The sequence below is a fragment of the Oncorhynchus kisutch genome, linkage group LG19 (genome assembly GCF_002021735.2).
Source record: "Oncorhynchus kisutch isolate 150728-3 linkage group LG19, Okis_V2, whole genome shotgun sequence".
NCBI classification, from domain to species: domain Eukaryota; kingdom Metazoa; phylum Chordata; class Actinopteri; order Salmoniformes; family Salmonidae; genus Oncorhynchus; species Oncorhynchus kisutch.
The window spans coordinates 33674081-33694606 of record NC_034192.2 but is presented as its reverse complement, the minus strand read 5'-3'; the positions used below and the strand labels follow the sequence as shown (position 1 = coordinate 33694606).

The window sequence follows — 20526 nt, the reverse complement described above, 5'->3', positions numbered from 1 at the left end:
TTTGTGGATATTCTATAATCAGTTACACATTTTTGTGCCCTCTTTCTCTCTCTCTGTAGAGATGTGAGGCTGCAGCTCTCCCTTCAGAGGCCTGTTAATATTGCACTCCTGGAGTTCCTGTTCTGTTCAGCTGACCCCCCCCCCCCCCCCCCCTCCACACACACACACTTACCCACATACACACACCCCGCCCAGCCTTCTTGTCTGGACCACCTCAGCCAGAGGAAGAGCATGGGGGACACATCCAGAACGCTAGCTTTGCACCCCCCAACACACACAAAAAAACATTAAAAATACAACACAAACGATGCTTCAGGGAAAATCTAAATTTTCCTTCAATGTGCTCGCTTTAAGGTCTCATCTTTATCCTCCCATACTTACCATTTCACTTGGTTCTTTTTTATTTTTTTTGTTCACACTTGATGTTTTGTAGGTGGTGGGGCAGGGGGTGTGATGTAATTTATAAATTTGGGCTTTGTAATATGTAATTACTTATCTCATGTCTATTTTTGGGGGGGTTACTCTGGTTTGAGAATATTCCAGGATGCACGTGCACTCTGCTATATGATGGTTAAGACTTCACTACTTCTCATGTCAGGAAACTTGAGTCCCCGCTGAGATGTGATCAAACACATTTTGATTGGTGAGGAGTGGGCTGGGTAATGTAGTCTCAGGGTCTGCCTAAAGGGTGCGTCTCCAGTGAATAGACTGAGGGAGCACTTACACAAACCGGTTAGGACCTACTGTGTGCCCAAGCTGTGAACAGCACTATGTAACTGTAATCCCATCCTACCCAAATTGTACTCTGACCTAGAATTCTGGATTTGTCTGGCAGGCTGCTTTTCCCAGCATCCATAGATCCAGCCTTAAAACTCTCTAGATCCTATTCTTCTATGGTTTACCCCTCTCCCTGTGCCCCGAAAGGCTGGTCAGAGCCCCTCCACCTCCCTCACCTTCTCCCACCTCCCTCACTTCTACTCTTCTTAGGGCCACTAGGGGGCACTTATGTCTACAAATCAAACTGATTGTTTTATGAAATGACTCTTGACTATTGCTTTGTCTTTACAAACTGAAGGCTGTAGGAATTCCCCAAAAAGCTGGTGATTTTGTGAATATTTGTTCAGTGAAGTTTAACTGTTGCTGTTAATTTAGGTTTATCCTACAAATATTTTGACATGTCGTTACGGTTTTACATGTATGTGTGTGTGTATATAGACTTAATTGTTAGCTAACTCGTGTCAAATTCTAATTTAATTGCACCCTGAGCGCTGAGGTATAACTTGACCCCCAGCAATGACTGCATGAATCTATACTCTTACCATATGAATGACTATAGCCCATAACGGATTAACTTGTGTATGTTGGTTAATTGCAGTCAGACAAGGTCCATCAGCTTCATTTTAGAATTGCTTCAGAGTTTTCTCTGAAGTGTGTGTGTGTGTGTGTACAGTACTAGTCCAGAAACTGAACTTGAATGGTTTGAAGTTCTCACTTACAACGCCCAAAGTATAGGGCTGAAACAACAGTTCTGTCAGGCATCTCAGTGCAGTTTTGAACCGGCAGTAGATGTACGCAGTCTGTGTAGCTAATTCCATTGCTTCTCTACTAAGGCCCTATGATCTCCAACACACTAGCTAATGCTTTTATACTTTCTCCTGGCAAAAAAAACAAACATTTCAATTATTTTTATAATGTATAATTTGGCTGTCTGTTTATGAAAATATATTTCCATATTTAAGTGTTATTGTACCGTGTGTGTGTGTAATCAGTGTTAGGCCGATGTGGGTGGGGTGGTGTAGTGGGAATGGATGTTAATTGTCTCATGTTACTGTATTTTAGTTTGGGTTCTGCTTGACTCATGCTCTTTGGCAGGGTAGTCAGTGCTGTTGCCCTACGCACTGTTCCAAGTCAAGCCCTAGTCCCTACCCTCTAGACACTAGATTGGATCGGTGTAAGCAATCTGGAACCAATTCTACAAGGTGACACTATTATATTGCTTATACCTATCAAGTACTTGCAGATCACCTCAAGTGCAAAGGGATAGGGGCTAAGGGTTTGTGTGGAATCGAGTTTAGGTTTGTTTGGGGGGGGGGGGGGGGAGTTACCCTGGGCGCTAATAGGAAACCCTCTTCTCTAGTACTCTACAAGCCCTAGGGGACAACACATGGGGTCCCCATACTGTTCAGAGAACATGGGTGTGTATGTTGATTGAGGGCATTTTTGTGATGCTCTGAATGGTTCTGCTTTTCATCCCCCAACCACCTCAGACAATTGCATTTGTTCCCAACTGAGGGGTGGACTGAGGAGTGGGATAATGTTTCAGGGCTTTTTAACATGGTGTGAAAGGTTGCAGGGATGGTGTTTTTGAAGGTTGCAATAGAAAAGTTAACATGGACTCTGACCACTGCGCCCCACACCTCTGTAACAGCAGTGTGACGGAGTCTACCACTGAAGGATGGAGACGGGAACAATGTGATTTGGTCAGTCTTGTGCGTTTATTTTTTTTAAAGCTGTATCGAGAAGCTTTAATTCCCTATGCTTGAATTGTCCAAACAGAGGTTTGGGGACCTTATTTTTTGCCTCATAATAAGCCTGTTGGCTGATTGTTGTGCTAATAAACCAGAAGGTTTCTCTGAAATGGCTTTATTATACATTGTCTAGAGTTGGTGGGCAATGAGCTTAGCTTTGACTTATAGGCTTAAAGAATGTAACTTTGACTAAACAAACAAGCCCTTAATCATTTAACATGCATCTCTGTCAGAGGGGAAACTGTTTTTAGTTTTCATGTGCAAACCTTTTTATTATTCATCACAATATGATACGCTTTGCACTGTGGGAGGTTTTCCACTTTTTAAAAGGGTTGAAAAGCTTTCTGAAATGAATTACATTTGTAGATTGGGGTGACTTCACTGTATAGTCCTGAGGGAGGGTTTGGTATTCTTGAAGGAAATACATTTTCTCTTCCCGTCCAGGCTTTTTATGAACTTCCCTCCTTGACTTGATAAACCTTCATCTATTCAAAGTGCAGGGTATTGCCGTAGACATGTTCAATATGAAACCCATGGTGGTTCCGTGGTCAGCGCTACATGTGCTTAGGTAATGGCAGTGGCACATCCAGTCAGACACCGCCAATACATGGCAGTCCTGATATATTACTAATAAACAGGACTTGGACACTTATTTTAATCCCTTTTCTGCATTGGTGGGCTTGAATACGGAGCTAACTGTTCTTAGCGATCTCATGACGGTAGGCTAGAATGGTGCCTTAGATTGCTATAATAACTAATAAAACGCGTCACATGTCCTTACCTTGGCCATGACAATCATTCTACCTGACCAGGGCTACAGTGAATATGAATTGGTTTCTGGAGGCTTTTCAGACCCTAACCCAAGCCCTGTCCACAAATTATATTTGTAAATATATCTAAAATGTACTGAGGATATGAACTGTTAAATAAAGTTTTGCAAAATAAGAGGGCTTTCATTTCTGTCGAGCAGAGGGAAATAAACACAATTTTGGCGCTTACCTTTATTGAGCAATAATGTGCATTCACATCCTAAACTTCACTTCAAAAAGCTGAGTACATGATTTAGACTCTGAGCATTACACTTTGACACCTACAAAGACCTAGTTTGTCCATACTGATTATTGAAGCACTATACGCAAAACTGTCAACAACTCTTCAAACACATCACTTCAGAGAAACCATGACTGATTACTTAGCTAGTATATGATTCAAGAAGCCTGTAACAGCCATTATTACTGTTCCAGTAAGGAACTGAAAAGGGCATTCCCCAATGATTATGCAGAGTTCTGAATTTGACCCAAGCTTGTTAGTATTACATATTGTAGGCCAAGAAAAACAAACCACTTGGTGTGTTAGTATTCAACAATGACAGAAAACAGTGGAACAAGATTCATATTCAACTGCTGTTAGATTTCATTCAGGTGATTAACCTAATACATACTTTCTCTTTTAAACCTTGATTGGCCACTTAATTGGAGTTAGTTGGCTTATCCCGTTTATGTTCTGCCCCCAACATAAATGAGACAAGGCACGTTGCTGGCTATGCTCACAGCTTCTTAGCACAGTCAGGGCAGTAGATGTCCTCTCCGTTGATGACGAAGCGCTTGTTGGCCAGGGAGAGGGAGCATTTCTTGCAATTGAAGCAGTACTCGTGCCAGGAGTGACCCTCGTAGTTCACCACGTTGGTCCCATGGCCAAACCCTGTATTATGGGAGATAGTATGTGCAGCATAGTAATGGGCCAGATATATTCTAACCAGTTTACAGGCATAACATCTTATTAATGCCACTGAATCTCACTAAAAACATTCCATCCTACACAATGAAATCCTTAATTTATTATAAAAAGTGTCTTTACAATAAATGTTCATGTAAAGTGTGGGTGTCTGACCTGTGATGGGATTCTTGCAGCCGTTGCACTGCTTGGCCACGGAGGTCTTGTAGCAGTCCACACAGTAGACATGCTCCTCATGGGAGGTGAAGCGCGTTCCGGCCAGGCCCTTACGGCATGTACGACACACAAAGCACTCTGAGTGCCAGGGCTGGTCCTGGTAGCTTATACCACCTGAGGTGATGGGCTGAGGGGAGAAAAACACCATGTTAGTTGCATTGGAAGACCATGTACTTATTCTGTATGAATAACTGAAAGCATTTCCTTTTAACTTGTACCTTCTGTTGGTATACTTGAGTATAAGAATGCTATAATTACACTAACATGGCAGGAAATAATGAAACAAAATTCACAACAGAATGACAACGATTTTGTTCTGTGTGTGGGTGTGTGAAGGGGCAGGTCTTATGCACCTGCTTGCAGTGGAAGCATTTCTTGGCAAATTTCTTCTCGTGGCACGGGCCACAGAATATGTCGTCGCCCTTGTTCAGGAAACTCTGGGAGCGGATTGGTTGCTTGCACTCGAAGCAGGTGAAGCACTCCTCATGCCACACCTTGTTCTTATACTCCACATTCTGGGTGCCTGGCAGTCAAAGATGTAATAGATTAGAAAACAGACGCTTGTTTCACACAGTGGGTGAGTTCGTAAACTCACTGTGTATCTACTCAGATTTCAGAGTACTCTTGTCTGAGTGTCCCAGAGTGCAGAATAACGGATTCATTTACGTAAGCGTCGGAAAAAAACATGTAATTCATTTGTTGCCAGCAGCTCAGTTAGTCACCAACACTCTAGATAACATAAACAGTCTAACCAGCTATGCTAGGGCGAGTTAAGTGAGAAGTTCTCTCATTTGGGTCTGAAAGTAGCTAGCAAGATAGCTTGAGTGTGAGGTCAGAACACTCCGATCAACCCTACTCCTCGGCCAGAGCGTCCAATGTGCGTTCTGAACGCTCCGAGACAGAGAACTAAACGCTCTGAATTTACGAACGCCCAGAGCCCACTCTAGCACTTCAGAGTGAATTTACTCACACACACAGTATCAGAATTTGCCCCGGGCTTCACAAGAATAACAAATGTAAACAGCAGCCATGTGCACACTGCTAGGTCACTTAAGAAAGAAGTGTATTATGGTTATGGTTGAGCCCACCTGGCATGACCACCTTGTAGCAGGCCTGGCACCGGTTGCCATCCTCGCGGGAGCCACACGTGCCACACATGATTTTGCCGTCGTCCCTGGCGCCGAAGGGCTCGTTAGCCAGGGGCTTGTAGCACTTGGCACAGCGGAAGCAGTCCTCGTGCCAGTGACGGTTCTTATGGTTCAGCTCCTGGACAGAGAGGAGGGAGGGCAAGGCGTGAGATGCATTCATTCACATGGGCTTCCTACACACCTCATCAAACTATTCAGAGGTGTTAGGGAAAAAATAGTATGTCCTTCTGGAAAGCATTAGTGCAGATTATGTGAATTTGAGTGCAGAATACCATGAAGGGACTGACAGCCAAACCGGACACCTTGGGGTAGACACTAGTCATGGTGTAACAATGTGAATTTTATAATATTTCAGGGTTTGTTAGCAATGATCGTGTCGATAACACAAGTAAATATCTGTGACTGTTATGTTGTGGAGGCGGCTGCCAAAGGATCAGGTCACCACCTGTCCATATAATCATATTCGTTATTATCTAAAAGGCTAAATTGATCTCATATCAGCACTCCTACTCTGAAAGGCTTTGTGGATACGGGCACAGATATGTAACACTGGCCTTAATCTGGACAGCCAATCAGCTTTATGAACACACATTTCAGGGTACACTCACAAGGACATACACAATACCCACCTTGGCATCAGCCCCAATGGGGCGACGGCATTCTGCGCAGGTGTTGGCACAGAGCTTGTCGAAGCACTTTGTACACACGTGCTTCTCATCCTTCATCACATACTTCTTCCCATGCAGGTTGTCACGGCAATAGTAACAGTCAAAGCGTTCAGTCATGGTGGAAGTAGAGTAGCTCCTCGGCCCTGTACAAACACAAACAACAATCACATTTACCTTGGGGAACAAGTCATGTATACAGTACCAGTCAAAAGTTTGGACACACCTACTCATTCCAGGGTTTTTCTTTATTTTTACCATTTTCTACATTGTAGAATAATAGTGAAGATGTCAAAACTAATGAAATAACACACATGGAATCATGTAGTAACCAAAAGAAAAGTTTTACTTGTGCACATGTCATTTAAAGCTTGAACGTGAAGCTTGTTCCTCAGCCATCTACAATGCATGCAGCCAGACCTGAATAATGACTCCGGGCCCTCAACGTCCTCACACTGCCACTAACCAGTGGTGTAAAGTAGTTTTCGTGGTATCTGCTTTACTTTACTCTTTATATTTTTGACTACTTTTATTTCACAACATTCCTAAAGAAAATAATGTACTTTTTATACATTTTCCCTGACATCCAAAAGTACTCGTTACATTTTGAATGGCTAGCAGGCCAGGAAATGTTCAAATTCATGCACTTATCAAGAGAACATCCCTGCTCATCCCTACTGCCTCTGATCTGGCAGACTCGATAAACACAAATGCTTCGTTTGTAAATTATGCTTGAGTGTTGGAGTGTGCCCCTGCTAGCTGTAAATAAAATAAAAAGAAGAAAATGCTGTCTGGTTTGCTTAATATAGGGAATTTTAAATGATTTATACTTTTGATACTTAAGTATATTTAAAACCAAATACTTTTAGACTTTTACTCAAGTAGTATTTTACTGGGTGACTTTCACTTTTACTTGAGTCATTTTCTATTAAGGTATGACAATTGGGTACTTTTTCCACCACTGCCATTAACACACACTGTCATGTTGACAAAACATGGCCCTGTCTAGCAGGCACCCAGACACACAAAACCTATCCATCATCCAAGCTAAGAAAAATACATGTTCAAGCTGGCATCCCAGTACAAGTTCTGTCCTCGAATCAGACCCAACCAGGCAAGGGGCTTAGCACCGGCATGCCAAACGTCTGAGCGAAGTGTGTGGAAAATGGCTGCCTCAAAATGACCCACAGATGTCTGGCTGTGAACAGAGCTTTAGCATGTAGTCATCACGCTGTGTCTAACTCGGCCCTGCGGGGGTTGGCTGACTTTATCAGGCTTTGTTGGAAAGTTAAAGTCATATTTTTAGAGTGCCTGGCTCATTCAGTCCATCACATCCCATCCAACCTCTCTGCCGTTTGTCTTCTTTTTGGCAGCATCATTTCATTGGCTGTGAACAAAACTGTCCTCTGCTCCTCTCATTAACATTCCATTCACAATGGGCAGCACAGGCGGATCATCCGTCAGGATAAGACCAACAGTGCTGGAGAAGGTACTCTGAAAATATAGTTTACCAAGCTACCAATTATTTCACAACGGAAGAAGGTTAAGCTAAACTACAGCTACCCTTAAGAAACATATAGTTTACTTAACTAAAGTTACCTTGAAAAAGTCGTACACTACATCCAAACTACTTCGTGAAAGATTATCATATATAGATCTGAAATGTCATAGAATACAAATTGAAAGACCGAGCTCTTTGGGGTCATATGTTTATAGAATGTAAATTGTGGCCCACTTCACCCATATTTTCTCAGCTTTTTGCATTAAAAGTAGTGTGTAGTTCCAGTAGTAAGCAATTAACTAGTGAAAACACTACCTAGATTTTATTTAGTTCAACTACCACCAAGCTACTGCAGAAATGAGTTCAATTACTAGTTGAACTACATGTAGTTCACTACTCCACAACACTGCCTTTAGGAAAAATATTGCAGTCAGAGTGCAGTACACTGCAATATAACTGTAGTTATAAACTTGGTGTTTCAAGCCCTGAATACTGATTGGCTGACAGCCATGGTATATCAGACCGTATACCACGGGTATGACAAAACATGTATTTTTACTGCTCTAATTACTTTGGTAACCAGTTTATAATAGCAATAAGGCACCTCGGGGGTTGCGCCGTGCCTAAGAACATCCCTTAGCCGTGGTTTTAGAGGGCAGTATAACTGCAGTACACTGCAGTTATTCTGCAATTACTGCATTCAAAATAGCAGTCAACTAGCGAGGCTATATACCGGGGGTACCGGTACATAGTCAATGTGTGGGGGCACTGGTTAGTCGAGGTAATTGAGGTAATATGTACATGTAGGTAGAGTTATTAAAGAAGCCTCTTGGACCCAGACTTGGCACTCCGGTACCGCTTGCCGTGCGGTAGCAGAGAGAACAGTTTATGACTAGGGTGGCTGGAGTCTTTGACAATTTTTAGGGCCTTCCTCTGACACCGCCTGGTATAGAAGTCATGGATGGCAGGAAGCTTGGCCCCAGTACTGGGCCGTACGCACTACCCTCTGTAGTGCCTTGTGGTCGGAGGCCGAGCAGTTGCCATACCAGGCAGTGATGCAACCCGTCAGGATGCTCTTGATGGTGCAGCTGTATAACCTTTTGAGGATCTGAGGACCCATGCCAAATATTTTCAGTTACCTGAGGAGGAATAGGTTTTGTCGTGCCCTCTTCACGGCTGTCTTGCTGTGCTTGGACCATGTTAGTTTGTTAGTGATGAAGACGCCAAGGAATTAGAAGCTCTCAACCTGCTCCAATGCAGCCCCATAGATGAGAATGGGGGCGTGCTCGGTCCTCCTTTTCCTGTAGTCCACGATCATCTCCTTATTTGAGAGACAAGTGCTGATTGTGCAAATGTATTTATATTTTCAATAAACATTGGAGACAAAATACAGTTTACATCTTGTCAACAATCTAAGCCAACCCTGGCTGTTTTGCCGCATAGTTGTGTGCATGTGTTGGTTTTGTTGCTAAACAACCAACCCGTCTTCACGAAAATATCTATGATTACTGAGACAACAGATGTGATATTATTGTGAGCGCTCAAGTATCTTAAACCTTTTTAATACAATGAGAGCAATGGGGGGAAATACTAATGATGGAATGACATAATATCCTGGTAGCTGTGGGAACACTGCAAATATTGATGAGTGCCAATTGGTGCTCTTCGAGTGGCCTGAGGATGTGGTCAACAGTGAGTGTGGTGAACTGAACGGGATGAGTTAGAGCCGCTGTGATACGTGGATAGATTCGGATAGATTCGTACTAGAGGGGAAAGAGAGGCCCGTCTTCACTGTGCCAGAGGGATAAAGGAGGCAGCCTGGCTTGAGCCCCTATATACAGAGCCACCGGTGAGTCATCCCCATTCTTATCTCAGTGGTACGAGCCAGTCGGGATCTGGTCAATAGAATCCAATTGGCAGGACTGGATCAATGGCTAGATTAGAGGCAGTAGGGTAGGTATCACAGTCTCAGAAGCCCAAATCCATCTCAAACTGAGTTAACCATGCATTCCATTCTGAGTGTGTAAGCACTGTGCCGTATGTCAGGGACACCTAGGCCCACAAAGTCAGATGATTGACTTTTGAGGACACTGTGGATGCCACCGTGACCATTGTGGGTCTAGATGTGCCTAATAAAAGAGCACTGTGATTAAACGCTAAGCCTTTCAGCTACTGCCAATCACACAGCTGCTTCCACAGAAACAGCCATGGTATGCACCAGCACTCTTTGTAGGAGGGGTTGGAGTACACCACTTTGGTCCCTGGGGTGGGAGAAACACTTTACAGTGGAAAGGTCAGAGTAAGAGCACGGTGAGTGGTGAACCAGGATGCCAGGGATAGCCTCATAGAGCCTGGCTCTCATTAGCATTGATCACGGATGGCTTACTGATGTCAGATCAAAGCCAAACGGACCCCAGAGAGAGGGTTTTGGAGGAAAGATCAACTGCTACAGTGCCTTCAGAAAGTATTCACACCCCTTTACCTTTTTTCAGGAGTTCAGGAGTAAACATTTGCTTAACAAATCGCACAAGTTGCACGGACTCTGTGTGCAATAATAGTGGTTAACATGATTTTTGAATGACTACCTCATCTCTGTACCCTACACATACAATTATTAATTAATTAATTACAGAATACAAAATATTCCAAAACATGCATCCTGTTTGCAAACAAGGTACTAAAGTAATAATGCAACAAAATTAGACAAAGGAATTCACTTTTTGTTCTGAATACAGTGTTTGGGGCAAATGCAACCCAACACATCACTGGGTACCACTCTACAAATAATCAAGAATGGAGGTGGCTGCATTGTTATTTTGTAAATGTTATTTAACTAGGTTCTTATTTACAATGACGGCCAAACCCTAACCTGGACGACGCTGGGTCAATTGTGCGCCGCCCTAAGGGACTCCAAATCACGCCCGGTTATGATACTGCCTGGAATCAAACCAGGGTCTGTAGAGACACCTCTAGCACTGAGATGCAGTACCTTGACCAATGTGCCACTTGGGAGTTATGAGTATGCTTGTCATCAGAAAGAAATGCAGTGTTTTGCAGGATAAAAATAAACTGAATCTAGCTTAGAACAAGTCAAATCCTAGAGGAAAACCTGGTTCAGTCTGATTTCCAACAGACTCTGAGATTAATTCACTTTTAAGCAGGACAATAACCCTAAAACACAAGGTCAAGTCTACACTACAGTTTCTTACCAAGACGACCTTGAATGTTCCTGGGTGGCCTTGTTTTGACTTAAATCTGCTTGAAAATCTCTGGCAAGACTTGAAAATGGCTGTCTAGCAATGATCAGCAACCAACTTGACAGAGCTTAAAAATAATAAATGGGAAAATATTGCACAATCCTAGGTGTGTAAAGCGCTTAGAGACGTACCCCCAAAAGACTCACAGCTGTAATCGCTGCTAAAGGTGATTCTAACATGTATTGACTTAGGGGGGTGAATTATTATCTAATCAAGATATATTAGTTACATTTTTTTCTTCCACTTTGACGTTATAAAGTATTTTATGTAGATTGATGCAAAAAAAAAGACAATTAAATACATTTTAATACTACTTTGTAGCACAACAAAATGTGGGAAAAGTCGAGAGGTCTGAGTACTTTCTGAAGGCACTGAATGTATAGTATCTACCATGTGATATCTCTGTCTGACTTGAAATGTACCCAATAAAAAAATATTGAGTGAATCATATTTGATCCACTACTTACAGCCTAAATGACGCTGTCCCAAGGACTTCATTTCCACGATACAGATGCATCAATCCAGCTGTAAATAGCATTGCCTTGAAAAAGGTCAAACCATCACTTTTCCCCAGATATTTTTTTCCAACTTACTCAAGGGACCTCTGCTCCCTCTGTGGTGTCATAAGGCCTAAGCTTCCTTTCCACCAAAAATGCAATAATTAGAAAATTAACTCCATAGTAGTGGTTCCTCACAAAATGTCCATTCTGACGCACCAAACAAACCCATATTTTTAGCCAAGGCCCAAATGGAACGTTCCACAACCTACCAGCCAGTGTCTCTGACCAAACAAGACAAGCATCCATCACAATCAAATCAAATCAAATTTATTTATATAGCCCTTCGTACATCAGCTGATATCTCAAAGTGCTGTACAGAAACCCAGCCTAAAACCCCAAACAGCAAGCAATGCAGGTGTAGAAGCACGGTGACTAGGAAAAACTCCCTAGAAAGGCCAATACCTAGGAAGAAACCTAGAGAGGAACCAGGCTATGTACCTAGGAAGAAACCTAGAGAGGAACATCAGCCTATTTCTTTAGCTACCTGAAAGTCTGTAAGCCATGTTTAGGTCCAGGTAAGGAGAGGAGAAAGACAAATCAAAGAACCGGAGGAGAGAGTAGCATCCACGCAGGGAGAAAGGAGAAGACCACACATCCCACCAAGGTATGGGTTATATATACACCCCCTCTGACCCACAGCCTGACGCCCACAGCCGCCCCCTCACCCCCTAACCCCACACCCAAACCCAACCATGAACTATCCATTCCATTTTAGGATATGTATCAGAAGAATAGAGTGTTGGGGGGAGATGGACAGAGAAAGCCAATACCATGACTGGGACTTCAGAGGCAACAGATACCCCCACTGCCCCCTATGTTATTTTTATATATAATATATACATTATATTAACATTGAGACAGTGGCTGAGAGAGTGCAACACTGCAACCGACCAGCAAGCTGATATCATTACTCAGTGAAAGTGCTGAAAGACATTGTGCAGTGTATTAATCAAGCCATAATGTATGGTTAGTTTGTTTAGTAACACTGTTTATATTACCATCAACACTTAGAGTGTGTGTGTGTGTCTGTCTGCGCGTGCGCATGTGTGCATGTTGCGTCTGCGTGTGTGTCTCTGCGTGCGTTTGTGTGTGTCTGTATTTACATAACCCGATTATGTGTTCTAGAAACTATGCTCTGAAGTGCTCCCAGACAACGTTCTTCAAGGCACAAACACAAGATGCATTTATGATCCAAAGGAGAAAAAAAAGAGAGACATTTTCAAACACTTTTTTTCCAATGTTGAATACCTCTCTGTGACCTTGGTGTCTCTCAGTGAAAATATTTCCTTGAAAGGAGCGAAGCTGTTCACAGTAAGAGGGATTTATTTTGTAACTCAAAAGGAACTATACACCATAGAGCCGGGATGGGCCACTTTGATGGGGGACACAAAAAATATGAACTCATCATGAGGGACCGCAGTGGCTCGCGGGTCTGCGTACCCACATCCATACCCACACATGCAGACAACGGATTTGTGCAATCAGTATATTTGTGCAGTTAAACTACTTAACTCTCTCAACTAAATGCATTATACCAGTAGCCAGGGCTTGCCCTAGCCTTCTGGGGGCCTTAAGAGATTTGGTTGGGGCACCTCGCGGGCAAAACCTTTTCCTGGCCCGTCTTCACGGTGGAGTTTAAAAATGTAAAAAGTTAAAAAATACATTTTATAACAAATTTAATTAAATTCTACTCATTTTGCCATGGGGAAGAGAGAAAAGAAAATCAGTTTAACAGCTAATTTCCTGCAATTCTATCCACTTTGTCATGGGGTGGAGAGAGATTGTTGCAGCTTAAAAGCTAATTTCCTGCAATTCTACATATTTTACCACGACTTATGCCATGTTAATATTAGGGCTGGGAATTGCCAGGGACCTCATAATGCCTCACATAAGTGTGGTTCTAGACACACACACACACACACACACACACACACACACACACACACACACACACACACACACACACACACACACACACACACACACACACACACACACACACACACACACACACACACACACACACACACACACACACAATTAACAGGAAGGTAATGACGGGAACGGGATTAAATAATCAAGACATCATCAAGTCAATGACCCGAGTAAAGACCCGTGATCCCCATTGTTTACTTGCCCTAATGAGTCTACCATGTCTCAGCCCTTCTCCCTGTGTTTCTCCCAAATGGCATCCTATCTCCTGCGCAGTGCACTACACTTGACTAGAGCCCCATGGACAATGGTCAAAAGCAGTGCACTATATAGGGAATAGGGTGCCATTTGGGGTGAAATCCATGTCAACCAGGAGAATAAGCCAGAGGACAACCGATCCTGTGGAGAGAGTACAAAGTAGTAGAGGCTTGTGTGTTCTCCCATTACTGAGGTTTGAACTTATTATTTGTTCTTTTGTTGCCTGTCTGATTAAATCACCTGTCCCTCAGTTAAACTAAACCCACAGAGTAACATGTATGATCAGGTGGGTATCATGGACACCACAACACACCACTTAATGGGGCCCTGCAACTGTTTTAATAAAAAGCTAAGGGATGGGTTTGGAAAAATGTAGCCACTCAAATTCATATACTGAGCTATGGACGCAAGAGCTGACCATGCATGAAATCAAAATATTTTGATTTCACTGAATAGCCATATTTGAAGTCTATTCAGTGTTTGTTTACATTTACATTGTTTACAAACAGAGAAAGCTTATATTGTGGGTTTTGATGGGGTAGGACAGGTGAGGTAAGCTCATGAGGCATGTATAAATCATATATAATACATTTAAAAATCCACAAATTGATGTGGCAATCACAGATGGCCCTTTTATGTCCCCTGAGTAAGAGCCCTGTCTCCTGTCCTCTGTTTAGTATACTCATCCCCCCCATTATTGTCATCCCTGTCCCTTTCTCCCTTGTCCGGCCTCCCTCAGTTGTTCTTTTTCTTTATCCTTTCTCAATATCTCTCTCTTCTCTCCCCCCATCTCCCCCTGTAACAGGCAGTTGTTGTGTTGATAATATAAATCTGTGTGTTTGTGCATGTGTGTGTGTGTGTGAACATGCGTGTGCGTCTGTGCATGTGTCCGTGCATGTCCCTGTACACATGCGTGTTTGGAATGTTGACAGCGGTGTGACAGGCTCATTTGCGGGTACTGCTATTGAGACTGTGTCTATTCTCCTAGTAGACAATGGCAGAGGAATGCATGCCCGCCTGCCAGTCCCTTAGGTACTGCCTTTAAACAGGACGGAAATAGCACCACACACTCACCCTGGCTCCATCAGCAACAACAAACCACACAAGAACCACAAATACCTTTTCCAATCTAAAGATGGAAACTGATAGGAGTTAGTTAGCCAATAGCCATATACGCCGAAGTGTTCAAATGTTGACAATACATGTGACATACTGTAGGAGAATAGGTTGACTACATTCAGTTCTCTGTCTTTCTAATCTACTGTGTCCATGTCACAGTGTATCTACCTATCCAACCGGGACACAGATATCGGGACTCTACACTCTCTGCACCGCAGATGTCCTGTCCCTCAATGCTTCCTAGCACTCCACTGCATGAAACGCTATTGTTCTCAGTCTTTATGCTCCCTGGCAGAGATTAAAAGAACTGTTCAGAGGATAACCTGGCAGCCGTTCAGTAGTAGTGGTGGTGGTAGTAGATCATGACATAATTTGAAAACCTCTGTGCATAAACATCATATATCTAACCAGACAGAGTCGTATTGCACATGTTACCAGTGGGATTAGAGAGGTAGGAAAAAATAGGAAGTCTGGAGTGGACTTCCTGACCAGATGCAGGAGTAGGTCCTGATTGGGTCATTAGAACATGCCGACCCCCCTTCTACTGTACAGCCTAGTGTACAGTGTGTACAGACACAACCTAAGATCACCATAGCCCTGTGAGACAGCTATATCACTGGTACATTGTCTGTGGTTTTATCACAGTTCATAGATCTGTCGATAACCTACCCTACAGCACAAATGATCCCTTACCATGTGTTACAGAAACACTGACATCCACTGGCAACATGCATTATTCATCTTGTGTGACTGTGTTTAAGTTGTCATTATAAATTGGGTGGTTCGAGCGCTGAATGCTGATTGGCTGACAGCCGTGGTATATCAGACTGTATTCCACGGGTATGACAAAACATGTATTTTTACTGCTCTAATTACTTTGGTAACCAGTTTATAATAGCAATAAGGCACCTCTGTGTTTGTGGTATATGGCCAATATACCGCGGTTAAGGGCTGTATCCAGGCACTCCGTGTTGTGTGGTGCCTAAGAACAGCCCTGGGCCGTGGTATGTTGGCCATATAGCACACCCCATCGGGCCTTATTGCTTAAATAACACATTCTCAATGACCACCTCTCTGGCAAAAAATGTCAGCCTCTAATCGTGATAAATTAGTTAATGGATGGTTGAAATAAGCACCGACAGAAACAAAAGGACAGCCTATCCAACGGGTAATTTCTCAGAATGTCTCTGAGTTCTGTTGTGACTCTGTCACCATCCGTTCCTGGTCCTGGTCAGTGGTAAGGGCGGTGATAAGGCTGTCTAATCTCAGGGGAGAACTATTGTATTACTGACTCACCACCACACACAGACACAGTGACACAGACACAGAACTATATCAACACATGTTCCCTAGCAACAACAGAGGTGAAGGTGGAGACAGACCTGGGTCAAATATGTGTGATTTCTGAGTGGACACAAGGAGCCATTTTGTCAACAAGTCTGACGTGATCATATGCCCACATCCTCATCTCGCAACCGGACATGACACTGACATGATATCCCCGTCACACTTGCACACAAAGGTTACTACCCCTTAGACAACCACACATGTATTCTCAGTCCTATGTGTCAATCAAGGGCAGCAGTGTTTCCAAACAAGAGGGGGTGTGGGGGGGATATGGGTTTTTCCATTCACCACCCCCCAACCCCCCCTCCCTTCCATGACATTGAGCTACACACACACACACACACACACACACACACACACACACACACACACACACACACACACACACACACACACACACACACACACACACACACACACACACACACACACACACACACACACACACACACACACACACACACACACACACACACACACACACACACACACACACACACACACACACTGATAAGGATTTCACAGTGGGCCAGCCAACACTTCGAGCTCCCATTTCTTCTGCATGACTCACAGCTCTCTGAATCTCTCCAAAAGTAAACTGCTCCAATAGCCCAGTCTGCTCTGTTTATAAAGATAGATTGAGGAGTCTATCCCCAGTATATGTCAAGTAGGACGATGGAAAGAGCTCTTAAAAGAAAGACACACTCACTTCATCCCTCCCTATAAGCCCGCCAACCACCCTTAAAAAGTGGTGGGCCCCAAGTTGCAAAATATGGTTACATTCATAGTCATTTGGAGAGTCACACAGTACTTCTGCCAATTGGAAAGAGGGTCTGGGAGAAGGTTATGAGCTCTCTCTCTCTCTCTCTCTCTCTCTCGCGCTCTCTCTTTCTCTGTAACAACAACACAAGGAGGTGTGGATGTGGAGATGGGTGGTAGGTACCCTAGCAGTTAAGAGCGTTGGGCCAGTAACTGAAAGGTCGCTGGTTTGAATCCCCAAAATCTGGTTCGAAATCTGTCGATGTGCCCTTGAGCAAGGCACTTACCCCCAATTGCTCTTGTAAGTCGCTCTGGATAAATGACCAAAATGTAAAATGTGTAAGGCAGGGAGGTACAGTTCTGCCTCCACTGGAGACAATGTTGCTTCCCTCACAGCCAGCCGGTCAGTCAGACACACTACATTGCCTAATTAGGATCTACCCAGCAGTCAGCTGGAAGGCTAGTGAGCATGCTGTATCATTATTTCATATGCTCCACTCATCTACACACACTTCAAATCAAATTTTATTTGTCACGTGCGCTGAATATAACAGTGAAATGCTTACTTAAAAGCCCCTTAACCAACAAGTACACACAGGCGCAAGCCTGCACACACACGCAGTGAGAGTAAACAGAGGACACTGATGCTCCAGAGGCTGTCTTCTTGGGCAGAAGGCCAGGTGTCCCTGGGACTGATGTGGACCATACAGGAAACACAAGGCCCTCCAGTAGCTGAGCCCTCTGATCTAACATAATCAATGTCACAATGTGTTCCAATGGGCATTATGTCTGCAAACATTGGGTCCTGCTGCTGTTGCTGGTGAGCCAGGCTGATATTTCACTATATGACTGGTTGATCAGATTAAACTTTGCATGAACACATTCTTCACGATGGTGCAAATGCTCACATGGACTGAAACAGGACTGAATCAATCAGTCTGGTTAGAGACAAGGAGTGTGCTGTAAAGTACCATATAATGAATGTACCATATTATGAAAAGCTATGGGCACTGAACCCAATCCAAACAAAAAATAGTTTGGGCTTTTATTGCCTAAAATGGTGATGTCATTGGCACAATGAGAGCCAGTCACACTAGAGGAGGAGGGGCGTCCCCAGGTGTTCTGAAGCTGCTGCTGGGAGAAAATGACATCATACATTTGGCTTGGCAGCTGGCTTAACCAGTCAAGTGTAGCAGGGCTAAGGGCAACCTATTGTACTGTGTGTTTTGTAAAGGGTTTTTGGGCTGACCTTGAATAACCCACTGGCGGGAGGTAGAGGCTACTGTTATTATGGTATTGTTGAGCACTGTTGATGTAGACATGGGGCCAGGGCCCTATTCAGTTAATACTGGATACCACATTTTGACTATTGGATATGTCCAAAACAACATTATATACAGTACAGTTTTTTTGTGAGTCCCATTGTACACAATATTTTGCTTGAGGAAGACAAAAGCTGCTTTTGACTTATGCCAGAAGGCCGGTTTCAGGGTTTGATTGAATAGATGACATAATCAGTGTACAGAACGCAAAATGTAAATAAAATGGTTTCAGTTAGTTATTTTTGCATATGTCAGTAAACTATAAAACTTTAAATTATAAGCACTAGTACATGTACCAAACAGCAAATTTTAAACCATTAAAACAGGCTTCAGTAATTTACCAAGCCACACAATAACCATATACATATAGACACTCACAGATCTTTGGTTTTATCTGAAAATCTATACATTTTCAGTCCATAAAATGTACTGCAACAGCTTCTTTAAAAAATATACTTGAGATGAATAATTGTCAATAGGCTAAAATGCACTAAGAATAAAAACATCACATGCCTCCAGGGATGGGACTTCACTTCATATCACTGACTATTAAAATTCCAGCCTTCCTTATCAGACCTCTTTAAAGCTACTGGTGCCAACTACGTGGAATTTAATTATGTACACCAGCATTCAATGTGCCCAAATGCACATGCACCTTGTGTCCATTTTTTGTTGTTGCTCGGACCCAAAGTAAGAATTGAACAAAAACACAACAAAAGTGATTTAAACATTTACTCATGTCAGACATAAAGGGGAGTAAAGAAATATAAAACAAAAAAGTTGAACTTTTTCGCATAAACAGTCTGGTCCGCTGGAATTTTCCCAGTCAAAGATACATTTTATCCCAAAACTAAAAACGAATATTACTAGGTTTGGAGTTGTTTTTTAATTCTCAAAAATGTAATTTCACTCACCTATCTCCAAGCGTAAAATATGCACCCTCCTCTCTCCACGGTGATGCGTCCAACAGTAAGTTTTTAGCCGAGGTATCAGACGCGCCGTTGACGCTCCTTAAAAGCAAGTGGAGCTCAAACGAAAAAAACACAGCAGGATATGATCCAAACCTCTATGTTAATATCAACAATGACCTCATCCAGGAATTTATAAGATGTAGCTGTTAGGATTTCAACTTCTCACTGGTTAGTACTGGAGGTACTGGAAGCAATACTGTAGAATTCAAAAGCATCAAGAAAGAGCTTCTGCTTAACAACAGGCTGCTCCTTGAGATCAGGCATATGAATCAAGCAATCGCAATATAAGTTTGCAATGTTTTAGTATGGCGTGCAACTCTTAGCGTAGCCTAAGCTATTTTCATTACATATATCGATTTAAATGCATTCAGAGGAGGATGTCTTGTGCTGTCCAGAAAATGTATTTAGGATGGAGATGTTTGACGTGACATTTATATGTCATCTATATTATCCATATGTATGCTAAGTATTCCCCAGTGCAAGCTCACCTCCTTCTTTGGTAATGAATATCGTTTGCTGAGAGAGATTGCAACAAGATGAGTCACACTAAGTCAAAAGTAAATACAGTACTTGTATCCTTACTCACCCTCCTTAAGCCTGCAACTGTTACTACAAAGGAATAACACAGGTAAATAATATTGCTGATACATTAGAACCACAGACGTTGTATCTTATCAAACTGTGAGGTGCCAATGACATAAGGATAACCATATTTTATATTATTTTATATCTAAAGCACAATTCTAGCAACAAAGATCGAAATGGCTTGGCTTTACTATTGGCATCACTTACAGTACATGGATGGAAATTCCCTGGGAGCAGACACCCCTCTCCCAGTGGTCCTATTTAGGGTGACCACATGTCCCGGATTTTGCGGACAGTCCCGCATTTTGTCCCTTTGTCCGGAAAACAAACAAACATGTCCCGCATTATATCAACAAATTCAAACACCACTCATTTAGATTTTTTTTTTCGATTTGTCCCATATTTCAGTCAGACAACCAACCTGTCTCTTGCGGTCAAGTTTCGCGAATGAAAACATATATAGCATAAGGATGTGGTAGTTTCTCATTCAACATCTTTGCTGCTACTTCACTCAAACTCAATCGTGTTTGAAAAGTCTCCCTTCCTAACTATTTTACATTCCCTGAGACCAAACAGAAATGTTTCCTTGGCCAAATATTCCCAGATTTTCATAAAACGGCCATA

General features: G+C 42.8%; 2 protein-coding genes across 3 annotated transcripts in view; one reads left to right on the top strand and one right to left on the bottom strand.

Moving 5' to 3' along the window:
• The window catches only part of LOC109864725 (ensconsin), a 37653-nt gene extending 34180 nt beyond the window's left edge, over positions 1 to 3473 (top strand). The window contains 1 exon segment of the mRNA XM_031798597.1: positions 60 to 3473. Within this exon segment, the coding sequence (XP_031654457.1) occupies positions 60 to 67 (8 nt within the window). The 3' untranslated portion in view covers positions 68 to 3473.
• LOC109864726 (four and a half LIM domains protein 1) lies at positions 434 to 19921 on the bottom strand. Of its 2 annotated transcripts, none has more exons than XM_020452629.2 (6): positions 19261 to 19921; positions 6256 to 6437; positions 5567 to 5744; positions 4832 to 5001; positions 4419 to 4605; positions 434 to 4229 (listed from the first exon to the last, which is right to left on the bottom strand). In XM_020452629.2, the coding sequence occupies exons 2-6, from the start codon at positions 6409 to 6411 to the stop codon at positions 4075 to 4077; spliced, it is 846 nt and encodes a 281-aa protein (XP_020308218.1). In that variant the 5' UTR covers positions 6412 to 6437; positions 19261 to 19921; the 3' UTR covers positions 434 to 4074. The 2 variants fall into 2 exon arrangements, with proteins under 2 accessions (XP_020308218.1, XP_020308217.1); XM_020452628.2 differs by lacking the exon at positions 19261 to 19921 and adding an exon at positions 12094 to 12196.
• Between the last annotated feature and the right edge of the window lie 605 nt (positions 19922 to 20526).

Excerpts from the sequence above, each read along its gene's own strand:
- LOC109864726 (XM_020452628.2), bottom strand. Across the intron at positions 5,002-5,566 it reads CTACAAGGTGGTCATGCCAG|GCACCCAGAATGTGGAGTAT; the intron begins GTGGGCTCAACC and ends TTTGACTGCCAG. Across the intron at positions 4,230-4,418 it reads CTGCAAGAATCCCATCACAG|GGTTTGGCCATGGGACCAAC; the intron begins GTCAGACACCCA and ends CCCATAATACAG.